The sequence below is a fragment of the Moschus berezovskii genome, chromosome 5 (genome assembly GCF_049115385.1).
Source record: "Moschus berezovskii isolate FMDL1 chromosome 5, NW_MosBer_1.0, whole genome shotgun sequence".
NCBI lineage: Eukaryota > Metazoa > Chordata > Mammalia > Artiodactyla > Moschidae > Moschus > Moschus berezovskii.
Window position 1 is genome coordinate 125,169,551 of NC_142464.1, and position 24,386 is coordinate 125,193,936.

The 24,386-nt window shown below is 47.6% G+C and overlaps 1 protein-coding gene across 2 annotated transcripts in view; it reads left to right on the top strand.

The window, feature by feature from the left end:
* Positions 1–653: 653 nt before the first annotated feature.
* Positions 654–24,386, top strand: part of TNIP2 (TNFAIP3 interacting protein 2) — a 29,902-nt gene continuing 6,169 nt past the window's right edge. The window contains exon 1 of one of the 2 annotated variants that reach the window (XM_055434564.2): positions 654–1,066. In XM_055434564.2, coding sequence (XP_055290539.1) covers positions 788–1,066 — 279 coding nt within the window. In that variant the 5' untranslated portion in view covers positions 654–787. The remainder of the gene's footprint in view (positions 1,067–24,386) is intronic. The other variant, XM_055434565.2, reaches the window with a different exon arrangement.

Here is a 24,386-nt window from a genome sequence, read left to right on the forward strand (position 1 = left end):
GCCTGGGAGCCGGCAGATGGAGGGGATGGAGAAACAGGGAGGGAAGGGGCCAGCTCTCGCCTGCCTTCTGCCCTAAGGGCAGTTCTTGCACCTCGGAGAGGGAGTGCGGGCTCTGGAATCTCGCTGGTGGGTCGGGTACCTCGCCGGGCTCAGTTCCTGGAAGGTCGCCCTTTTCCCGGTGCTCGGCGTGGCAGCCGGCCTGCAGCCCGGGGGTCCAGGCCCACGCTCGGGGCTAATACTCGGGGTCGTCTCTGGCCACTTCTTTCCCTTCCGTCAGTAGCGACACAGAGGCCGTTTGACCCCTCTCCTTGTCCGGGCCCGACTCTCTGAAAGCTCCCGCGACACGAGGCGATGAGGCTGCTGGGACAGGTCAGGAACCCGCGGGTGGAGCGGCCGCAGGGCCCGGGCGGGTGGGCACCCCGGCGGGTGGGGACCCTGCGTGGCCAAGGTCCGCACGGCAGGCGGGGCCAGGCTCTCCGCGGGGCGGGGCCTGGCGGCTCGGCGGGAGGCGGGGTCAGACTCACCGTGTGGGCGGGGCCTGGCGGCTCGGCGAGGGCGGGACCAGGCTCTCCGTGGGGGCGGGGTCTGCCTCTCGGCGGGGGCGGGACCACGCCGTCCGCGGGGGGCGGGGCCTGCCTCTCGGCGCGGGGCGGGCTCGGGAGCTCCGCGGAGGGCGGGGCGCGCGGGGAAAAGTTCCGGGAAGGTGGGCCGCCCCCCGCGCCTCCCCCGGCCCAGACCCGGCGCGGAAGTAGCCGGCGGTCCGCGCCTGCCGGCCAGGCCCGCAGCCATGTCGTCCGGGGATGCGGAGTCCGGGGGGCGGGAGGGCGCCCCGCGCGCGGCTGCCGCGCTCTGCGGCCTGTACCACGAGGCGGGGCAGCGGCTGAGGCGCCTGCAGGACCAGCTGGCGGCCCGGGACGCCCTCATCGCGCGCCTCCGCGCCCGGCTCGCCGCGCTCGAGGGGGACACGGCGCCGTCGCTCGTGGACGCGCTGCTGGAGCAGGTGGCGCGCTTCCGGGAGCAGCTGCGGCAGCGGGACGGCGGCGCCGCGGAGGCCGCGCTGCGCCAGGTGCGGGGCGGCGGGGCGCGCTTCCCGGGGGCTGCCTGGCGGCGCCCCGCGCCGGCTTGTGTTCTGAGGGCTCCGCACCCGCGCTGGGTCTGAGGGCTGCGCCTGCCGGTTTGAATTCTGAGGGGATGTGTGTGCCTGCGTTGGGTTTTGAGGGCTCTGACCCTTGTTGCGCTTGAAGGAGTGTGTCTTGCTCCCTCAGGTTCTGAGAGGTGTGTGTGCCAGGGATCGGTCTGAGGGTTGTGTGTCCCTGTTGGCTGTGAGCGGTGTTTGTCCTTTCTGATTATATGGGATGTGTGTCGAGTTGATTCTGAGGGGTGTTAGCATGTGGGGCCTGAGGGCTGCCTGTCCATACTGGTTATGAAGGGTGTGTTCCAACGTCGGGTCTGAGGGGTGGTTGCGTTCTCAGTGTTGTGTGTGTCTGTGTTATTTCTGAGGTGAGTGTGTGTTGGCTTCTGGGGGATGTGTGTGGCTTTGTTGAGTCTGACGGTTGTGTGTCCTGAAGGTTCTGAGGAGTGTGTGCCCATGGTGAGGTCCCGTATGCTTGCGCCTCTCTTGGGTTCTAAGGGATCTGTGCTCCTGTGTTAGTTAAGGGTTGCGTGGTTCTGAGGGGTGTTTGCCCGCACTGGGTTCTGAGGGTTTGTACGTTTAGTTGTGCTGGGTGGCCTGCTCCCTGGTTGGCTTCTGAGGGATGTGTGTGCCTGTGTGGCTCTGAGGCTTGTCATTGTTGGGCCTAAGGGGTGGATCCACCCACTTTGGTCCTGAAGGGTATTTGTGTCTGTGTTGGTTTTGAGGAATGTGTGTTTCTGTGTTGGGTTCTGGAGGGTGTGTGTGTCGGTTTCTGTTCTGAGAGGTTGTGTGCCTGTGTTAGATCTAAGGGTTGTTGTGTCCCTGTTCTTGGGTTTGTGTCATACTAGTTTGAGTCATCTGCTCCCATGTTGGGTCTGAGGACTGTGTCTGCCCGGGCTCAGTTCTGAGAGGAGTTTGTACTTCTATGGATTCTGAAGGATGTGTGCCTGTATCAGGTGTGAGTGGTGTGTGTGTGTGTTGACTTTGGGTGTTGGGTGTGTTTTCTCCTACTGGGTCTGAGATGTGTGTGCGTTTGTGCAGAATCTGGGGGTGTGTCTGCTCCCGTGGTGGGTTCTGAAGGGTAATGCTCCCTGGCTGTGTTGAGGGCTGTGTGCCTGTGTTGTGTCTGAGGGTCGTGTGCGCCCGTATTAACTCGGGAGTATGTGGCTGTGTTGTTTTAATTAACTTACATCAAATGTACTTTTAATCGGGGGGTGATTGCTTTACACTGCTGTGTCGGTTTCTGCCGTGGGTCAGCGTGCGTCAGCTGTGGGGATACACATGCCCCCTCCTCCAGAGCCTTCCTCCTGCCCCCACCCAGCCCCCTCCAGGTTGGCCCAGAGCACTGAAGTTGAGCTGTGTTGTGAAATAGTGGCTGTCTGCTTTACACACGGTAATGTCTGTGCTACTCTGAATCCATCCCACTCTCCTTCCCCCTTTGTGTTGGTTTTGAGGTGTGTTTGTACATGTTGGTGTCTGAGTGGTGTGTGTGTGTGACTAGGGTCTGTGGGCTGTGAGTCTGCGTTCTGAAGGGTTTGTTCTTATGTTGGGTTTTGATGGTTGTGTGTCTGCATTGGTTCCGAAGGGGTGTGTGTGTCCACATTGTTTCTGATGGGTGTGTGTTCACGGTGGGTCTGAGGATTATGTGTCCTTGTTGGCACTGAGGGCTGCAATTCCCAGTTGTGTTCTAAGCAGTGTGTGACCGTTTTTGGTGTAGAGTATTTGTCCGTGTTGGTTCTGAGGCATGTGTGGGCTCCCATGTTGGATCTGAGGAGTGTGTTTCTATGTTGGGTTGATGATGAGTGTGTGTTTGTGTTGTGTCTGAGGGTGTGTTGCACGTATAGGATCTCAAGTTTTTGCTCCCATGTTCAGTTGAGGAAGGTGTGCCGTGTTGGCTCTGAGGACTGGAGTCCTTGTTTCTCAGGGATGTGTGTGCCCGTGTTGTGTCTGTGGGCAGTGTCTGAGGAATTCTCAGTAGTGTGTCTGTCTGTGTTGGGTGTGAGGGTTGTGTGTTGGCTCTGAAGGGCATCTACACTTGTTGGTTCTGAGTGGAGTATTCCCATATGGGTCTGAGGAGTGTGTTTGTCTCTGCTGGTTTCTGCAGCATGTATGTTCTGAGTGGTGTGTGTCTGTGTGTGTGTTTTGAGTTCTGAGGGGTATGGGTGCTCATCTGGGCTCTGAGAGGTATGTATGTGTGTTGGATTCTGTAGGCTGTCTGGTCTGTGATGGTTTTGAGGGTTGTGCGTGTGTTGGTATTGAATCTGATGGTTGTGTACCGGCTGAATTCAGAGGGGTCTGCTCCCATGTTGGGTCTGAGGGGTGTGTATCTGAGTTGGGTCTGAGGGATGAGTATGGGTGTTACTTGTGTCTGGAGTGTGTGTGCCCATGAGAGCCTCTCTGTGTGTGTGTTCATGTTGAGTCCTGTGTTGTGTGCACAGGCACTGGGCTGGGTGTGGGTGTAGTGAATGACTCTAGGCTCCTGGTGCGCGTTTGGGTCGTGTTAGGTTCAGGGCCATGTGAACCCTAACATCCTGGATCTCTTTCAGCCCTAGTTGTGAATGTATCTTTCAGTAGTGACACCTCTGCTCTGCAGGAAGCGATGACAGAGTGGGAAGCTGCCAGAGTGTCTGAAAACAGACTTAAATCCTTACTTTCCCACTTTCTTATCCTTGTCATTGATATTATGTCTGTCTGCATGAAATATCGTTAAATACTCAAGTCAGGAGCAAGAGTAATAGTATTTTCCTACAACAGCTGTTTGGAACTGCCCCAGGCCTTTTGGTGAACTCTGATCCCTTTTGGCGCATCACTGTTATCCAGGTTTTCCCAGGAAAGAATCTAGCCCTGCAAAAGAGAATTTTTATTGCCAGACTTGGCCCTGCAGCCAAGAGTGAAAGACAGACGTGCTTTTTTTTTTTTTTTAATAAAAGTCATTTTGAATATCTGAGCAATTGAGGAAAGAATAAAGAATAAGATATGGAGAAGGAAATGGCAACCCACTCCAGTATTCTTGCCTAGAGAACCCCATGGACAAAACAGCCTGGGGGTCTATGATCCATGGGGTCACAACTTAGCGACTATACCACAACAACCATAACAACAAACACACAATCAGGCAGATTATGATTCAGAGAAATACCTTTTCATGAAAGTGTGGAATAAAATAGAGAATGAAGAGACCTAGAAAAAAAAAAAGAATAAGATAGCCGCCGTAATGGCACTGCAGGGAGATCAGTTCAGTTCAGTTCAGTCGCTCAGTCGTGTCCGACTCTTTGCGACCCCATGAATCGCAGCACACCAAACCTCCCTGTCCATCACCAACTCCCAGAGTTCACTCAAACTCATGTCCATTGAGTCGGTGATGCCATCCAGCCATCTCATCCTCTGTCATCCCCTTCTCCTCCTGCCCTCAATCTTTCCCAGCATCAGGGTCTTTTCCAATGAGTCAGCTCTTTGCATGAGGTGGCCAAAGTATTGGAGTTTCAGCTTTATCATCAGTCCTTCCAATGAACACGCAGGACTGATCTCCTTTAGGATGGACTGGTTGGACCTCCTTGCACTCCACGGGACTCTCAAGAGTCTTCTCCAGCACCACAGTTCAAAAGCATCAATTCTTCAGCGATCAGCTTTCTTCACAGTCCAACTCTCACATCCATACATGACCACGGGAAAAACCATAGCCTTGACTAACCAGTGTTAATCTCTTGGCATGCCTCTTCCCTGTTTTTCTTTTAACTATAGGGTTTGTATACGTTTGGCATGGTTGAATTCATGCTGTCTTCTACAGTTTTACTTAATATCATGTGTTTTGCTGAAAGTTTTACTTTTGTTTCGGGTTTTGGGATTTGTTAACAAAATAAACCAGTCGCTACACACACAATGCACGTGCTCAGTCGCTTTAGACACTGCTGTTTGTTTTACTTTGTGAATCATAAGGAAGACTTCTTGAATCCCGGGGCCTAGCGAGATCTCCAGGGTCTCGAGAAATTCCAAGACCCTCTCCCTGTCGTATCTGAAGTGCCACTTAACTTGCTGGAAACAACTGGTGTGCTGGTGGGTAGCCAGGTAATCCAGGCAGTGACCAGGCAGGTCAGAAGCAGATCAGAGGCTTGCTGTTCTGCATCTGAAGCCTGGACAAGCCTACTTCTATTTTAATTCCCTTACATCATGCTGTCAATATTTTCCTGTCTGCATCGTTTTAAATGCCTTTGGGAAATAGATGTCTTCCTCAGTCCAGCTCTCTCCCTCTTCCTGGGGAAGGCGGGTTGTAACTCACCAGGGTAGCAGGAAGTCACGTGGTCTGCACTGCTGACCTAATGTTGTGGACACCAGGAGCTATAGATGGGGATAGAGTGGGGACCGGAGCACATCACTCCCAGAGCAGGATTCTGGTGGCCGCTGGTGCTCAGTTGCCATGTCTTCCCAACATCCCGTGGCCCCACAGCCTATAACCAAAGCTCAGATAGAATCAGGTCTGTAGTCTGGTCCTTTGACCTCTGACATGTGCCTTTTGTTTTAGGGTTTTAAATTATTTAAGGAGCAATTAAATGATCTGGTGTCTTATGGAGCTGTACATTTGTTGCTTACCCCTACATATATCTGGGGTTGGTCACAGAGCCTGTGGAAGAATGGAGAGGTTGACGCCTCCCAGAGGCCCTGGGTTCACTGAAGTGACTGTGCAGAGGGAGGGTGATGAGAAGGATTGGTTGACTCGCTTGTCTCTTCAGTGGCCATGTCACAGGTGCTTTGGAACGGGGTTGGACCTTGTGAGCCAGGTCGGTGAGGACCGAGGGCTCCCGGGGAAGACGCTGAGGCTCATAAGTGGGGAAGGATGGCCAGGTGATCAGCGCATCTGTGGCCAGGCTGCAGTCCGTGTGTGGTGGGGCCAGATCAGTCTTGAGAATTCTGATCTTTTTTGCCGCCACAGTGGGGCTCAGACCATAGCTTATTTGTCACACGAGGCCTAGACGGATGACTTTGTGTAGCTCTTCCAGTTAAGGCTTTCTGTAATCATGGTGCTGATTCACTGTGCGGCCTGTAATTACTCAGCCCGTCTCATCACTGCCCTGGGTGCTAGCCTCATGGACCCTGCTTGGTCCTGGTATATCACCTTGTGCCTTTCCTTCTGCCGTGCTGTTTATGAGCGCAGTAGCATACACTCTTTAAAATAGGTTATAGTAGGTTTTGTGTGTCTGTATTGGGTATGTATTTGTTTCTTTCTTTTTTTTTTTACCATCTGTCTCCATACCTCTTTTAATCTTGTGTAACAAACTCTGTGTCCATCAAACAATAATTTCCCATCTCCCTACCTTGTCCCCTCCACCCCACTGGCAGCCACCATTTTACTTTGTCTCTATGATTTTGACTACTCTGGATACCTCCTATAAATGGAATAATACACTATTTATCTTTTGTGACTAGTTTCTTTCACTTAGCATGATGTCCTCAGGGTTCATCCATGTTGTAACATGTGTCAGAATTTCCTTCCTTTTTAAGGCTGAATAGTACTCCACATTTTGCTTTTGTCTATTCCTCTGTTTTTTCCATGTTTCAGCTCTTACAAATATCACTGCTGTTATGAACATGTGTGTAAATATCTCTTTGAGATCCTACTTTCAGTTCTTTTGGGTCTTTATCCAGAAGTGAAATTGCTAAATTGCTGGACTGTGTGATATTTCTATTTTTAATTTCTTGAGTTACTTCCATACTGTTTTTCCACAGTGGCTGTACCATTTTACGTTCCCATAGACAGGGCAGAAGGGTTCCAATTTCTCCACATCCTAACCAACATTGCTATTTTCTGTATTTTTGTTAGTAGGCAGCCTAATAGGTGTGTGGTAATTTAGTACAAGGGCTTCGCTGGTGTCTCAGTGGAAAAGAATCCACCTGCCAATGCAGGATGTGGGTTTGATCCCTGGGTAGGGCAGATCCCCTGGAGAAGGAAACGGCAAACTCTGGTATTCTTGCCTGGGACATGCCGTGGACAGACGAGCCTGGTGGGCTGCAGTCTGTGGGTTCACAAAGAGTTGGACGTGACTTAGCAACTAAACAACAAGAACAATTTAGGACAAAATTATTGTAGTTTTGATTTGCAATGCCTTATAATGATAAGTGATGTTGAGCATCATTGCGTGTGCTTATTGGCCGTTTTTATATTTTCTTTGAAGAAACGTCGTCTTCTGCCCAGTTTTAAAGGTACTTACTTAATTGTTGTGTCAGGTCTTAGTTGCGGCCTCCGGGACCTTTGGTTCTGGTGCGTGGGCTCTCGTTGCGGCGAGCAGGCTCTCTGGGTGTGGCTTGTAGGCTTAGTTGCTCTGCTGTGGGGTCTTAGTTCCCCGACCAGGGATTGTACCTGCGTCCCCTGCATTACAAGGTGGATTCTTAACCACTGGGCCACCAGGAAAGTCCTTGCCCATTTTGAACTGGGTTATTTTGTTGAATTTCAGGATATTCTATATATGCTGGATACTAATCCCTTATCAGGTATATAATTTGCAAGTATTTCATCTCATTCTGTGGGGAAACAGTGGAAACAGTGGCTGACTTTATTTTTCTGGGCTCCAAAATCACTGCAGATGCTGATTGCAGCCATGAAATTAAAGGACGCTTACTCCTTGGAAGGAAAGTTATGACCAACCTAGACAGCATATTAAAAAGCAGAGACATTACTTTGCCAACAAAGGTCCGTCTAGTCAAGGCTATTGTTTTTCCAGTGGTCATGTATGGATGTGAGAGTTGGACTGTGAAGAAAGCTGAGCACCAAAGAATTGATGCTTTTGTTTTTTTTTAATTTTTATTTACTTAATGATACAAAGCACAATGCCAAAAACATTAACAGTTAAAATTTCACCAAATGAAAAAAATACTATAGAATACACAGTTGCAAAAAGCTACATTAACTTATTTTACAACTGCCTCAAGCTGCAAAAAGAAAAAAAACCCAATGCCATACCTAAGTTATCCCTCTCTCAAAATAATGCCATTTATATTATAAACCACGAGCTCCCCATCAAAAGATGGGAACTGCTTTTGTTAATTCATATATATATATATATGTATAACTATATCACTTTGCTATACACCTAAAACAAACACAGCACTGTAAATAAAATATAGTACAATATAAAATAAAAATAAGTAACAGACCTTTGGGGCTTTATACTGAGTTAGAGTTCCTATCAGAGGGACAACAGCACCGCAGCCGCACTGGATCCTCATGAAGGAGGCACACGAATAACTGGGTTACAAGTTACAGATATGAGAGCTGCTCATCTCCCAGAAACTACAGCTCACAGAAAACCAGCAAAGGCACGAGATACAGACCATTCACTTATGAATGTGTAAAACTCAAGACAGTCCACATCACTCCTGCAACATGTCGAAAGTGCCTCAGAATTCACACAATACCAACTTTCTCATGGTTCTGGTTAAATTACATATACCAGTTTATAACAAACGGCAAAATCTGTAACTCTGTTCAAAGTTTTAAAAGATTACTTAAGAATAGTTTCTTGTATTTCTATGCCACCTTTATAGTTCTGGTTTCTCATTTCTTAATTAGTAAATTCAGCATGTAGGTTCTGTCCCAGGCTAATTTATACACTGATGCTTTTGAACTGTGGTGTTGGAGAAGACTCTTGAGAGTCCCTTGGACTGCAAGGAGATCCAACCAGTCCATCCTAAAGGAGATCAGTCCTGGGTGTTCATTGGAAGGACTGATGCTGATGCTGAAATTCCAGTACTTTGGCCACCACATGCGAAGAATTGACTCACTGGAAAAGACCCTGATCCTGGAAAAGATTGAGGGCAAGAGGAGAAGGAGATGACAGAGGATGAGATGGCTGGATGGCATCACCAACTCGATGGACATGTTTGGGTGGACTCCGGGAGTTGGTGATGGACAGGGAGGCCTGGCATGCTGCAATTCATGGGGTCGCAAAGTCGGACTGAGCGGCTGAACTGAACATCTCATTCTGTAGGTTGTCTTTTTGCTCCACGGATAGTGTCTTTTCGTGTGCAAAATGTTAAACTTTCATTTTAAAAATTGCCAATTTGTCTTTTTCTTTTGCTACCTGTGTGTTGGATGCCATAACCAAGAAATCACTGTCAAATGCAAGGTTAGGCAGTTTTTGCCCTATGTTTCTTCTAAGAGTTTTATAGTTTAAGGTGTTACATTTAAGTCTTTGGTCCATTTTGAGGTAATTTTCATATATTTAAAAAAATTGTTTCTATATTTTTGGCAGCAACAGTTCTTTGCTGCTGTCACTGCTCTAGTTGTGGTGAGTGGACTTCTCATTGCAGTGGCCTCTTGTTGTGGAACAAGGACTCTAGGGTGTGTAGGCTTCAGTAGTTGTGGCACGTGGGCTCAGTTGCTCTGCATTATGTGGGTTCTTCCCAAACCAGGGATCGAACCTGTGCCCTCTGCATTGGCAGGTGGATTCTTAACCACTGGACCACCATGGAAGTCCTCGTGTATGGTTTTAGATAAAGGTCCAATTTCATTCTTTGGCAAGTGGATATCCAGTTTTCCTAGCACCAGTTTTGGAAAAGACTGTCTTTTCCCCATTGAAAGGTCTTAGTACCCTTCTTGAAACCATTTGTCTAGGCAGGGGCTTATTTCTGGGCTCTGTATTGTTTTCACTGGTCTATATGTTTGTCTTTAGGTCAGTGCTACACTCTTTTGATTACTGTTATTTTGTAGTAAGTTTTGAAATGAAGTGTTCTTTTCTTTTTTTTTTAATATTGCTTTGGCTATTTGGGATCCTTTCAGATTGCATATGAATTTTAGGATCAGTTATTCTATTTCTGCAAAAAAAAAAAATCATTGAGATTTTTCAGTTTTTGTCTGGGCTGCTCAGCTTGCAGGTTCCAAAGCTCCAAAGAATATCAGGGAGAGATAAGAAAGCCTTCCTCAGTGATCAGTGCAAGGAAATAGAGGAAAACAATAGAATGGGAAAGACTAGAGATCTGTTCAAGAAAATTAGAGATCCCAAGGGAACATTTCATGCAAAGATGGGCACAATAAAGGACAGAAACGGTATGGGCCTAACAGAAGAAGATATTAAGAAGAGGTGGCAAGAATACACAGAAGAACTATACAAAAAATATCTTCATGACCCAGATAACCACAGTGGTGTGATCACTGACCTGGAGCCAGACATTCTGGAGTGCGAAGTCAAGTGAGCCTTAGGAAGCATCACTATCAACAAAGCTAGTAGAGGTTATGGAATTCCAGGTGAGCTATTTCAAGTCCTAAAAGATGATGCTGTGAAAGTGTTGCACTCAGTATGCCAGCAAATTTGGAAAACTCAGCAGTGACCACAGGACTGGAAAAGGTCAGTTTTCATTCCAATCTCAAAGAAAGGCAATGCCAAAGAATGTTCAAATTACTGCACAATTGCACTTATCTCACATGCTAGCGAAGTAATGCTCAAAATTCTCCACACCAGGCTTCAACAGCACATGAACTGAATTTCTAGATGTTCAAGCTGGATTTAGAAAAGACAGTGAAAGTGAAAGTCACTCAGTCGTGTCCAACCCTTTGCAACCCCATGAACTATACAGTCCATGGAATTCTCCAGGCTAGAATACTGGAGTGGGTAGCCGTTCCCTTCTCCAGGGGATCTTCCCAACCTAGGGATTGAACCCAGGTCTCCTGCATTGTGACTGGATTCTTTGCCAGCTGAGCCACAGGGAAGCCCAGGAATATTGGAGTGGGTAGTCTGTCCCTTCTCCAGTGGCTCTTCCCGAGCCAGAAATTGAACTGGGGTCTCCTGCATTGCAGGAGGAATCTTTAACAGCTGAACTATCAGGGAAGCCACAGTAGTAGATAAAATGGTCATCTGAGTTACATCCAGTCCATCTTAGTTACAGCCAGTCCATCTTAGTTCACTGATTCCTAGAATGTCTGCGTTCACTCTTGCCATCTCCTGTTTGACCACTTCCAATTTGCCTTGATTCATGGACCTAACATTCCAGGTTAGGATGGTGTGATCACTCACTTGGAGCCAGACATCTTGGAATGTGAAGTCAAGTGGGCCTTAGAGAGCATCACTACAAACAAAGCTAGTGGAGGTGATGGAATTCCAGTTGAGCTATTTCAAATCCTGAAAGATGATGCTGTGAAAGTGCTGCACTCAATATGCCAGCAAATGTGGAAAACTCAGCAGTGGCCATAGGACTGAAAAGGTCAGTTTTCGTTCCAATCCCAAAGAAAGGCAATACCAAAGAATGCTCAAACTACCACACAATTGCACTCATCTCACACGCTAGTAAAGTCATGCTCAAAATTCTCCAAGCCAGGCTTCAGCAATATGTGAACCGTGAACTTCCAGATGTTCAAGCACGTTTTAGAAAAGGTAGAGGCACCAGAGATCAAATTGCCAACATCCGCTGGATCATGGAGAAAGCAAGAGAGTTCCAGAAAAACGTCTATTTCTGCTTCATTGACTATGCCAAAGCCTTTGACTGTGTGGATCACAATAAACTGTGGAAAATTCTGAAAGAGATGGGAATACCAGACCACCTGACCTGTCTCTTGAGAAACCTATATGCAGGTCAGGAAGCAACAGTTAGAAATGGACATGGAACAACAGACTGGTTCCAAATAGGAAAAGGAGTACATCAAGGTTGTATATTGTCACCCTGTTTATTTAACTTCTATGCAGAGTACATCATGAGGAACACTGGGCTGGAAGAAGCACAAGCTGGAATCAAGATTGCCAGGAGAAATATCAATAACCTCAGATATGCAGATGACACTACCCTTATGGCAGAAAGTGAAGAGGAACTAAAAAGCCTCTTGATGAAAGTGAAAGAGGAGAGTGAAAAAGTTGGCTTGAAGCTCAACATTCAGAAAACAAAGATCATGGCATCTGGTCCCATCCCTTCATGGGAAATAGATGGGAAAACAGTGGAAACATTGTCAGACTTTTTTTGGGGCTCCAAAATCACTGCGGATGCTGATTGCAGCCATGAAATTAAAAGACACTTACTCCTTGGAAGGAAAGTTATGACCAACCTAGATAGCATATTAAAAAGCAGAGACATTACTTTGCCAACAAAGGTCCGTCTAGTCAAGCCTATGGTTTTTCCCGTGGTCATGTATGGATGTGAGAGTCGGACTGTGAAGAAAGCTGATCGCTGAAGAATTGATGCTTTTGAACTGTGGTGCTGGAGAAGACTCTTGAGAGTCTCTTGGACTGCAGGGAGATCCAACAAGTCCATCCTAAAGGAGATCAGCCCTGGGTGTTCATTGGAAGGATTGATGCTAAAGCTGAAACTCCGATACTTTGGCCACCTCATGCGACGAGTTGACTCACTGGAAAAGACTCTGATGCTGGGAGGGATTGGGGGCGGGAGGAGAAGGGGACAATAGGGAATGAGATGGCTGGATGGCATCACTGACTCAATGCACATGAGTTTGAGTGAACTCCGGGAGTTGGTGATGGACAGGGAGGCCTGGCATGCTGTGATTCATGGGGTCGCAAAGAGTCAGACACGACTGAGCGACTGAACTGAACTGAACTCATCAGGGAAGCCAGAAAATGCAGAAGAACCAGAGATCAAATTGCCAACATCCTTTGGATCATAGAAAAAGCAAGAGAATTCCAGAAAAACATCTGCTTTATTGACTATGCCAAAGGCTTTGACTGTGTGGATCACAACAAACTCTGGAAAATTCTTAGAGATGGAAATATCAGACCACCTTCCCTGCCTCCTGAGAAATCTGTATGCAGTTCAAGAAGCAACAGTTAGAATCAGACATGGAACAACAGAGTGATTCCAGATTGGGAAAGGAGTTTGTCAAGGCTGTATATTGTCACCCTGCTTATTTAACTTATATGCAGAGTACATCATGTGAAATGCTGGTCTGGGTGAAGCAGAAACTGGAATTAAGATTTCCGGGGGAAATATCAATAACCTCAGATATGCAGATCACACCACCCTTATGGCAGAAAGCAAAGAGGAACTAAAGAGCCGCTTGATGAAAGTGAAAGAGGGGAATGTAAAAGCTGTCTTAAAACTCAACATTCAAAAAGCAAAGATTATGGCATCCGGTCCCATCACTTCATGGCAAACAAATGGGGAAACAATGGAAATAGTGACAGACTTTATTTTCTTGGGCTCCAAAATCACTGCAGGTGGTGACTGCAGCCATGAAATTAAAAGACACCTGCTCCCTTGAAAGAAAAGCCGTGACAAACCTAGACAGCTTATTAAAAAGCAGAGACATCACTTTGCCAACAAAGGTCTGGATAGTCATAGCTATGGTTTTTCTGGTAGTCATGTATGGATGTGAGAGTTGGACCATGAAGAAGGCTGAATGCCAAACAATTGATGCTTTTGAACTGTGATGCTGGAGAAAACCTTTGAGAGTCCCTTGGATAGCAAGGAGATCCAACTAGTCCATCCTAAAGGAAATCAGTCCTGAATATTCGTTGGAAGGACTGATGCTGAAGCTGAAGCTCCAATACTTTTGGCCACCTGATGCAGAGAACCGACTCATTTGAAAAGACCCTGATGCTAGGAAAGATTGAAGGCAGGAAGAGAAGGGGACGACAGAGGATGAGATGGTTGGATGACATCACCTACTCTATGGTCATGAGTTTGAACAAGCTCCAAGTGTTGGTGATGGACAGGGAAGCCTGGTGTGCTGCAGTGCATGGGGTCGCAGAGTTGGACACAACCACACGACTGAGCTGAACTGTACAGCTTGTGGGATCTTAGTTCCCTGACCAGGGATTGAACCCAGTCCACAGCAGTGAGAACACTGAGTCCTAACTACTGGATTGCCAGGGGATTCCTGGGATTTTGATAGAGATCACATTGACTTTGTAGATCACGTTGAATAATATTGACATCTTAACAAGATTAAATTTTCTTACCCTTGAACATTGGATATATTTCCATTTATTTATGTCATCTTTATTTTTTGGGGGGGGACATACTGTGTGCCATGTGGGATCTTAGTTTCCGATCAAACCTATAGCCCCTGCACTGGGAGAGGGAGTCTTAACCACTGGACCACCCTGGAAGTTCTTTAATTTCTTTCAGTAATATTTTATAGTTTTCATCATACAAGTCTTTCACCTCCTTGATTAAATTAATTCCTAAGCATTTTATTCTTTTTGATGCTGTTTTAAATGGAATTGGCTTTGTATCCCCCACCAGATTCTTCATTGTTAGTGTGTAGCAATACAACAGCATGTGGTTTTCCATGTGTTCATTTGTATCCTGCTCAATTGCTGGATTCGTTTATTCTCTCCAACAGGTATGTGGGTGTATGTGTGTGTGTGATCTTAAGAGTTTTCTATATATAATCTGCCAGCAAATCATCTGCCAGCAGGTGTCATTTTACTTCCTTTCCAGTTGGATATGTTTTGTTTCTTTTTCTTGCCTAATTGCTCTGGCTAGAACTTCCAGGACTATGTTGAATAGTAGGAATGAAAGCCAGTATCCTTGTCTTGTTTTTGATCTTAGAGGAAAAACTTTCAGTCTTGTACCATTGAGTATGGTATTTGCAGATTGGAAGCAAAGCTATGACAAACCTAGACAGTGTATTAAAAAGAGACGTTACTTTGCTGATAAAGGTCTGTATAGTCAAAGCTGTGGTTTTTCCGGTAGTCATGTATGGATGTGAGAGCTGGACCATACAGAAGGCTGAGCACTGAAGAATTGATGCTTTTGAACTGTGGTGTTGGAGAAGACTCTTGAGAGTCTCTTGGACTGCAAGGAGGTCCAACCAATGAAACCCAAAGGAAATCAACCCTGAATGTTCACTGGAAGGACAGATGCTGAAGCTGAAGCTCCAGTACTTTGGTCCCCTGATGTGAAGAGCCGACTCATCAGAAAAGACCCTGACGGTGGGAAAGATGGAGGGCAGGAGGAGGAGAAGGGAGTGACAGAGGATGAGGCGGTTGGATGGCATCGTGGACTCAGCAGACATCTGTTGAGCAGACTCTGGGAGATGGGTTGCAAAGGGTTGGACATGACTTTGCCACTGAACAACAAGAACATGGTATTTGCTGTGGGTTTTTCATATGGTTTTTTTATGCGGAGGTAGTTTCCTTTTGTTCCTATTTGTTGTGTGTTTTTATTATGAAAGTGTTGAATTTTGTCAGATGCCTTTCTGCATCACTTAATACAATCATATGTTTTCTTCCCCTTATTTCTGGTAATGTAGTATGTTACATTGATCAATCCCTTCCTCCCTCCCTTCCTTTTTTTGATGAAATATGTTTGTGAACGTAACCACAGCGGAGTAGGCTATTACCTAAATCTACATGTAACAAATGTGGTGAAAATGTTGTGATTAGAAAAGATTAGTAATAGCACTTTCATTTCATTGCACGGGATTGATGCTGTCATAGATAGAAAACAAGCATCAAACACATAATTCTGCTTTATGTTCCTCGGAAGACCTCACTGTCATATTGTTATTGTTTATTAGATGTTAATCAACAGTTATCTAATTGTCTTCAGATATGGTGTGTGAGCTTGGAGGAGGGCATGGCGTCCCACTCCATGTTCTCGCCTGGAGAAGCCCATGGACAGAGGAGCCTAGTGGGCTACAGTCCAAGGGGTCACACATAATGAGACACGACTGAGTGAGCACGCATGCACTTACTTTATTGAGAACTTTCAAGGGATATTAGTTTCTTTCTTGTGACTTTGTCTGGCTGCTGACCTCACAGAATACGTTAGGAAATGTTCCCTCCTCTTCAGTTTTTTGGAAGAATTTGGGAGGAATTGGTATTATTAATATTTCTTATTTAAATACTGGATAGAATTCACTGATAAAATCTTCAATTTCAAGCCTTTTTTCTTTTTTTGTAGGGAGCTATTTTTTAAAAATAATTTATTTTTGGCTGGCTGGGCCTTCGTTGCTGTGTGGGCTTTTCCCTAGCTGGGGGGAGCAGGGGCCACTCTATCGCGGTGCACAGGCTTCTCAGCACGGTGACTTCTCTCGAGGAGCACGGGCTTCTACCTTTGGTCTTAGGCGCATGGGCTTCAGTAGTTGGTGTCCCCGGGCTCTGGAGCGTAGGCCAGTAGCTGTGGTGCACAGGCTGAGCTGCTCTGCAGCGTCTTGAATCTTCCCTGATCAGGGCTCAAACCCGTGTCTCCTCCACTGTCAGGTGGATGTACCACGGAGCCACCAGGGAAGCCCTGTGGGCAGGTCTTTGATTACTGATTCAGTCTCCTTACTATTGGTAGTCTGTTCAGTTTTTGTTTCTCTGTGATTTGGTCTTGGTAGAAATTGTGTTTTTAAGAATTTGTTTCATCTAGGTTATCTAATTTGCAAATTACTCATTTGTAATCATTTTTATTTTCATAGAATTTGTAGTAACATCTCTACTTATATTGCTGATTTTAGTAATTAGTGTCTTCTTTCTTTTTGTAATCTGTCTAGCTAAAGTTTTATCCATTTTGCTGATCTTTCTGAAGAACTAACTTTTGGTTTCATTGATTTCTCTTATAGTTTTTCTGTTCTCTATTTCATTTATCTCCGCCCTAATCTTTATTTTTCCTTCCTTTTGCTAGGGCTTCCCCTGGTGGCTCAGAGGTTAAAGCGTCTGCCCGCAATGTGGGAGACTCAGGTTCGATCCCTGGGTCAGGAAGATCCCCTAGAGAAGGAAATGGCAACCCACTCCAGTATTATTGCCTGGAGAATCCCAGGGAGGGAGGAGCCTGGTAGGCTACAGTCCACGGGGTCGCAAAGAGTCAGACACGACTGAGTGACTTTACTTTTGCTAGCCTGGGATTTAGTTTGTTCTTTCTTTTCTGGTTCCTTAACTTGTAAAGTTACATTGCTGATTGGAGATCTTTCTAAGTTTATTGTTGTCCACTCACTAAGTCATGTCCAACTCTTTGTGACCCCATAGACTGCAGCACACCAAGCTTCCCTGTCCTTTACCATCTCCTGGAGCTTGCTCAAACTCATGTCCATTGAGTCGGTGATGCCATCCAATCATCTCATCCTCTGTTGTCCCCTTCTCCTCCTGCCCTCAATCTTTCCCAGCATCAGGGTCTTTTTCCAGCAAGTTGGCTCTTCGCATCAGTTGGCGAAAGTATTGGAGCGTCAGCATCAGTCCTTTCAATTAATATTGAGGGTTGATTTCCTTTAGGATTGACTGGTTTTATCTCTTTGCTGTCCAGAGGACTCTTAAGAGTCTTCTCCAGCACCACCGTTTAAAAACATCAATTCTTCAGCACTCAGCCTTCTTTATGGTCCAACTCTCACACTTGTACATGACCACTGGAGAAACCATAGCTTTGACTATATGCCCACCACAGAGCTGCCTGGTGGGTGACCCACAAACTGGAGAACAGTTATATCAAAGAGGTTCTCACACTGCTGCAAAAGTTCTAGGGGCCACAACAGACTTCCCAACCTGGCGATCTGGCAAAGGATCTGGCATTCCAGGGAATCTGATCTTGAAGTCAGCGGGATGTGATTCAGTTCAGTTCAGTCAGTTCAGTTCAGTCACTCAGTTGTGTCCGACTCTTCGCGACCCCATGAATCGCAGCACGCCAGGCCTCCCTGTCCATCACCAACTCCTGGAGTTCACTCAAACTCATGTCCATCGAGTCGGTGATGCCATCCAGCCATCTCATTCTCTGTCGTCCCTGTCTCCTCCCACCCCCAATCCCTCCTAGCATCAGAGTCTTTTCCAGTGAGTCAACTCGTCGCATGAGGTGGCCAAAGTATTGGAGTTTCAGCTTCAGCATGAGTCCTTCCAATGAATACCCAGGATTGAGCTCCTTTAGAATGGACTGGTTGGATCTCCTTGCAGTCCAAGGGACAGAACTTCAAAGGACTGGGGAAACAGACAAAACCTTGTGTGCACACCAGGACCCAGGAGAAAGGGGCAGTGACCCCACAAGAGCCTGAGCCAGACTTGCCTGGGAGTGTGTGAGAGTCTCTGGCAGAGGCGTCGGTCGGCAGTGGCCAGCTGTGTGCTCAGGGGCACTGACAGCGGCAGTCCTGGGAGGTGCGGCCTGCTGGCCTCAGTACAGCCTGCAATAAAGATTGCAGGACTCTAGGACTGGACCGCCTCAGGTCAAACTACAGGGAAGAAGCACAGCCCCGCCCATCAGCAGAAAATTGGATTAAAGATTCACTGAGCATGACCCTGCCCACCAGAGCAAGACCGTTTTCCCTACAGCTGGTCCCTCCCATCAGGAAGCTTCCACAAGCCTCTTATCTTTCTCCATCAGAAGGCAGACAGAATGAAAACCACAATCACAGAAAACTAACCAAACTGATCACATGGACCACAGCCTTGTCTAACTCAATGAAACTGTGAGCCATGCCGTGTGGAGCCACGCAAGATGGACGGGTCATGGTAGAGTTTTGACAAAGTGTGGTCCTTTGGAGAAGAGAAGGCAAACCACTTTAGCATTCTTGCCTGGAAAACCCCATGAACAGTATGAAAAGGCAAAAATAAACAACACTGAAAGATGAACTCCCCAGGTTGGTAGGTGCCTAGTATATTACTGGAGAAGAGCAGAGAAATAGCTCCAGAAGGAATGAAAAGGCTGAGCCAAAGTGGAAACAACGCCCAGATGTGGATGTGTCTGGTGGTGAAACTAAAGTCCAGTGCTATAAAGAAAAAGATTGCATAGGAACCAGGGAGATTAGGTCCATGAATCAAGGTAAATTGATTTACCTTGGTCAAACAAGAGTTGGCAAGAGTGAAATCAACATTTTAAGAATTAGTACATTAAAATGGATGACAATGGGTGAATTTAACTCAGGTGACCATTACTGTGGGCAAGAATCCCATAGAAGAAATGGAGTATCCCTCACAGTCAACAAAAGAGTCTGAAATGCAGTACTTGGGTGCAATCTCGAAAACAACAGAATGATCTTGGTTTGTTTCCAAGGCAAACCATTCAATATCACGGTCATCCAGGTCTATTCCCCAGCCACTAGTGCAGAAGAAGCTGAAGTTGAATGGTTCTATGAAGACCTATTAAGACCTTCTAGAACTAACACCAAAAAACATGTCCTTTTTATCATAGGGGACTGGAATGCAAAAGTAGGAAGTCAAGAGATACCTGGAGTAACAGGCAAGTTTGGCCTTGGAGTATAAAATGAAGCAGGGCAAAGGCTACCAGAGAACGCACTGGTCATAGCAAACACCCTCTTCCAACAACACAAGAGACGACTCTACACATGGATATCACCGGATGGTCAACACTGAAATCAGATTGATTATATTCTTTGCAGTCAAAGATGGAGAAGCCCCACACAGTCAGCAAAAATAAGACCAGGAGCTGACTGTGGCTCACATAACAAGTTCCTTATTGTAAAATTCAGACTTAAATTGAAGAAAGTAGAGAAAACCACTGGCTCATTCAGGTATGACCTAAATCAAATCTCTTATGATTATACAATGGAAATTTGACAAATAGATTCAAGAGATTGGATCTGATAGAGTGCCTGAAGAACTATGGACGGAGGTTCGTGACATTGTACAGGAGGCAGTGATCAAGACCATCCCCGAGAAGAAGAAATTCTACAAGGCAAAATGGTTGTCTGAGGAGGCCTTACAAATAGCTGAGAAAAGAAGAGAGACGAAAGGCAAAGAAGAAAAGGAAAGCCATCTGAATGCTGAGTTCTGTAGACTCGCAAAGAGAGATAAGAAAGCCCTAAGTGAACAATGCAAAGAAATAGGGGGAACAATAGAATGGGAAAGACTAGAGATGTCTCCAAGGAAAGCAGAAATAGCAAGGGAACATTTCATGCAAACATGGGCATGATAAAGGACAGAAACCGTGTGAAGCTAACAGAACTAGAAGAGCTGGCAAGCACACACAGCAGAACGACACAAAGAAGGTCTTCACGACCCAGATCACCACGATGGCGTGGCCACTCACCTAGAGCCAGACGTCCTGGAATGTGAAGTCACGTGGGCCTTAGGAAGCATCACTACGAACAAAGCTAGTAGACAGAGGTGATTGATTTCCAGCTGAGCTATTACAGATCCTAAAAGATTATGTGAAAGTGCTGCACTCAATATGTCTGTAAATTTGGAAGACAGCGTTGGCCACAGGACTGGAAAAGGTCAGTTTTCATTCCAATCCCAAAGAAGGGCAATACCAAAGAATGTTCAAACTGCCACACAACTGCAATCATTTCACATGCTAGCAAGATAATGCTCAAAATCCTTCAAGCTAGGCTTCATTCAACAGTACGTGAACCAAGAACTTCCAGGTGTACAAGATGGACTTAGAAAAGGCAGAGGAACCAGAAGTCAAATTGCCAACATCAATTGGATCATAGAAAAAAGCAAAGGAATTCCAGAAAAACATCTGCTTCATTGACTATGCAAAAGCCTTTGACTGTGTGGATCATTCTTCAAGAGATGGGAATACCAGACCACCTGACCTGCTTCCTCAGAAAGCTGTATGCAGGTGAAGAAGCAACAGTTAGAACTGGACATAGAACAACAGACTGGTTCCAAATTGGGAAAAGAGTATATCGAGGCTGTATATTGTCACCCTGCTTATTTAACTTATACGCAGAGTACATCATGTGAAAGCTGGGCTGGATGAAGCACAAGCTGGAATCAAGATTGCTGGGAGAAATATCAATAATCTCAGATATGCAGATGACACCACCCTAATAGCAGAAAGCAAAGAGGAACTAATGAGCCTCTTGATGAAAGTGAAAGAAGAGAGTGAAAAAGCTGGCTTAAAGCTCAACATTCAAAAAACTAAGATCATGGCATCTGGGTCCCATCACTTCATTCATGGCAAATAGATGGGGAAACAATGAAAGACTTTATTTTTGGGGGCTTCAAAATCACTGGAGATGGTGATTGCAGTCATGAAATTTTTTAAAAGGCGCTTGCTCCTTGGAAGAAAAGCTATAACCAACCTAGACAGCACATTAAAAAGCAGAGACATTGCTTTGCTGACAAAGGTTCCTGTAGTCAGAGCTATGGTTGTACCAGTGGTCATATATGGATGTCAGAGTTGGACCATAAAGAAGGCTTGAGCGCTGAAGTATTGATGCTTTTGAACTGTGATGCTGGAGAAGACTCTGGAGAGTCCCTTGGACTGCAGGGAGAACCCACCAGTAAATCCTAAAGGAAATCAGTCCTAAATATTCATTGGAAGGGCTGATCCTGAAGCCGAAGCTCCAATACTTTGGCTGTCTGATGTGAAGAACTGACTCACTGGAAAAGACCCTGATGCTGGGAAAGTTTGAAGGTGGGAGAAGAGGGTGGCAGAGGATGACCTACCTGGTTGCGTGGCCTCACCGACTCAGTGGCCATGTGTTTGCGCAAGCTCCGGGAGTTGGTGAAAGACAGGGAGGCCTGGCGTGCTGCTGTCCATGGGGTTGCAAAGAGTTGGTGATGACTGAGCGACTGAGCCCTTCTTTGGAAGTAGGGCTTTTGCAGGTGTGATAAAGTGAGGTCCTCCTGGACTAGGGTGGGCCCTGATCCAGTGACTGGTATCCTTATAGGACAGCCCCGTGAAGATGGAGGCGGAGATGGTGTGATGTGTAGTTTCTAACAGTGGTTACGAACTGGACTAGGACACGTAGCCAGATGGGCCAGTGTGTCTCCCACTTCAGAGCAACAAGTGCTGAAAACCTGGGGGCTGCAGGGGTCTGGGGGCTGCATGCGGCTGTGGGGCGGTAGGTCAGGCAGCCCTTGGTGGGCGGGCAGCAGCCTGCAGTGGCCTGCCTCGTTCCTCCAGCGCTGGCTGGTTCCTGGTGGTGAGGTTGTCAATGCGGCAAGTCTGCACACCCGCCAGGTCATTTCTTCTTTCCGGGTCTTCGTTGCTCCGGGCCTTTCCCCGTGTGGCGGTGTGAGGGCCTCTCACTGCAGTGGCTTCTCTGGCCGTGGAGCTCAGGTTTGGAGTGGGTGGGCTTCAGTTGTTGCAGCCCGTGGGCTTAGCTGGTCCATGGCATGTGGGGGCCTTTTCCACAGGTCGGACCTGTGTCCCCTGCACTGACAGACAGATTCTTAACCCGTGGACCACCAGGGATGCCAGGTTCAGGTCATTTCTAAACTGATGCTTGAAAGAAGATTTTTAAGACACAACATAAAGCCAGTGCGTCCTTCAGATCCAAACAGTCCTCCCCCTAGTCGGCCAGGCGCAGTCGTTCTGGGTCTGTGTTATCAACAGGTGGAGAAGGGGCCCCAGTCCTGGTGGTGGCACCCCCGGTCTTCTTCGCAGACACCTCGTGGCCGCCTCCTGGGGTGGGTGCGGCGATGAGAGTCTTTGGGAAGCCCCACGAGCCCCTGAAGCCAGGGGACCTCCTGCTGCGCTGTTGTTCAGCCTGTCTCCATCTGAGCAGCTCAGAAGGACGCTTGCAGATGAGGTGCTACCTGAAGTCCTCCGGCCTCACAGAGGACGTGAGGGGGCGGCGGGAGGTGGAGGCACTGCGGCCGGGGTTGCCGGTGCCGCTGCCTCATTACTGGTCGCTGACTTCCCGGTCACTCACCCCCGTGAGCCTTAGAAGCTGGCCCCACAGGGACTGGCCTGCACTGGTGTCGCTTACAGGCTTCCGTCTGCATTCACAGCATGCATATTTGTATATGTATACTGATGTCTTTCCCATAAAGAACACGTTTACCCTGAATACTCTTCCATATTAGATAGAGACGAGGACAGAGGCGCTCCTGCTGAAATCACAGCTTCTGACCTGAGCAGCTTCTCAGGGAGGTGACCGTCCCCGCAGGACAGGGCACGGTGCGCTTTCAGTGATTCCTCCAGATTCAGTTTTGAGCCACTGGGAGGGTCACTCGGCGCAACTTGGGTAAGTGTGGTCAGTGTCCTCGGGTACGTCCGTCCCCCGGCAGCGACAGGGTCCCCAGAGGGCTGTGATGCTGGACAGGGAGGCTGGGCCGTGCTGGCCCGGGTCTGTATCCCCTTGGAGGGAGGCCTCCTGCCATATTTCTCACAGGAAAAGCACAGGACGGGGCCTTGATTGGCTGGTAGGCCTTCAAAAGTGGCCAGTTTTTAAGGAACACAAATAAGTCCAAGGCCAGGAACCAGGTCTGGGTTTGTGTTTTTAGATTCAGTGCTGCTGGAACAGTTTGCTGAGAGAGCCTGACCTCCCATCAGGGTTCATAGTATTTTATGCTAAGAAGGCTGTGGTTGGTTCTCATCGCAGTGTCTGGAAGTGGCCTCACCTTGGCACCAGCCGGCGGCCCCAGCTGTGTGGACAGGCTTGGAAGGTCCTGGACAGGGCTTGCAGGGCCGGCCAGGTGCTGGAGGGCAGGAGGAGGTACTGATGCCCGCTGGCCAGGTCCAGAGAGAGGCCTCTTCTTCTCCTTCAGCCCAGCGGTGAGGTCATCAGGGCCCAAAGAAAGGACGAAGTAGTGGCCTTCCAAGAAAGGGCCTCGCCTGGCTTGGCTGTAATACCTGTGCGGTCAGAGGGCAGTGAGGCACGATGGGCTGATGGCATGCCAGCGCTGGATTCCTTTCGGGCAGGATCCCCACTGGACGTTGATCTGTTGATGCTTGTCACACCCGTTGTCGCCAGTCCTGATTTCTTGTGCATCTGGTGCTGGACGCGGCCCATCTGCCAGGGCCTCGTCCCACTGCCCTCACGGTCACCTGCTGTCCCCTTGCCACCTTTGTGAGTAAGTCCCTGTCACGGAACAAGGACCCAGGGAAGCACCTTCCCTGAGGCCTTTCCCAAGAGAGCCAGGCCGACTGATTCTTCTAATGGAGTTTCCCTTCCTTCCTGTCTTTCTGTTCACTTCTGGAGCAAAGTCCAAGGAAAACGGGGAAAAGAGTACTCTTAAAATTCAGAGGGAACTCTGGTGGTCCAGTGGTTAGGACCCTGCGCTTTCACTGCCAAGGGCCTGGGTTTGATCCCTGGTTGGGAAACAGATCCTGTAAGCTGCGTGCAAAAATTTCCCTGAAAGAAAGAGGACGAGGCTTTTGGAGTATTTTCTGGTCACCCGGTTAGCGCGCTGCGGTCACGTGCTGGGCTTATCTGTGGAAGGGGCATCACTGATGCCCGGGCAGCAACTCTCGCCTCATGGATGTGGGTTTGGGCTCAGGGAGGGACCCAGAGCCTGGCCGTGCTCCTGAGTCCCCCAGTTGTTTAATTTTATTGAGGTATAGCTGATTTACAGTATTTCATTAATTCCTATTATACAGCAAAGCAAGTCAGTTATACGTATATAAAACTGTGTATGTATACATGCATGTGTGTGTGTTAGTCGCTCAGTTGTGTCCAGCTCTTGACAACTCCATGGACTGTAGCCCACCAGGCTCC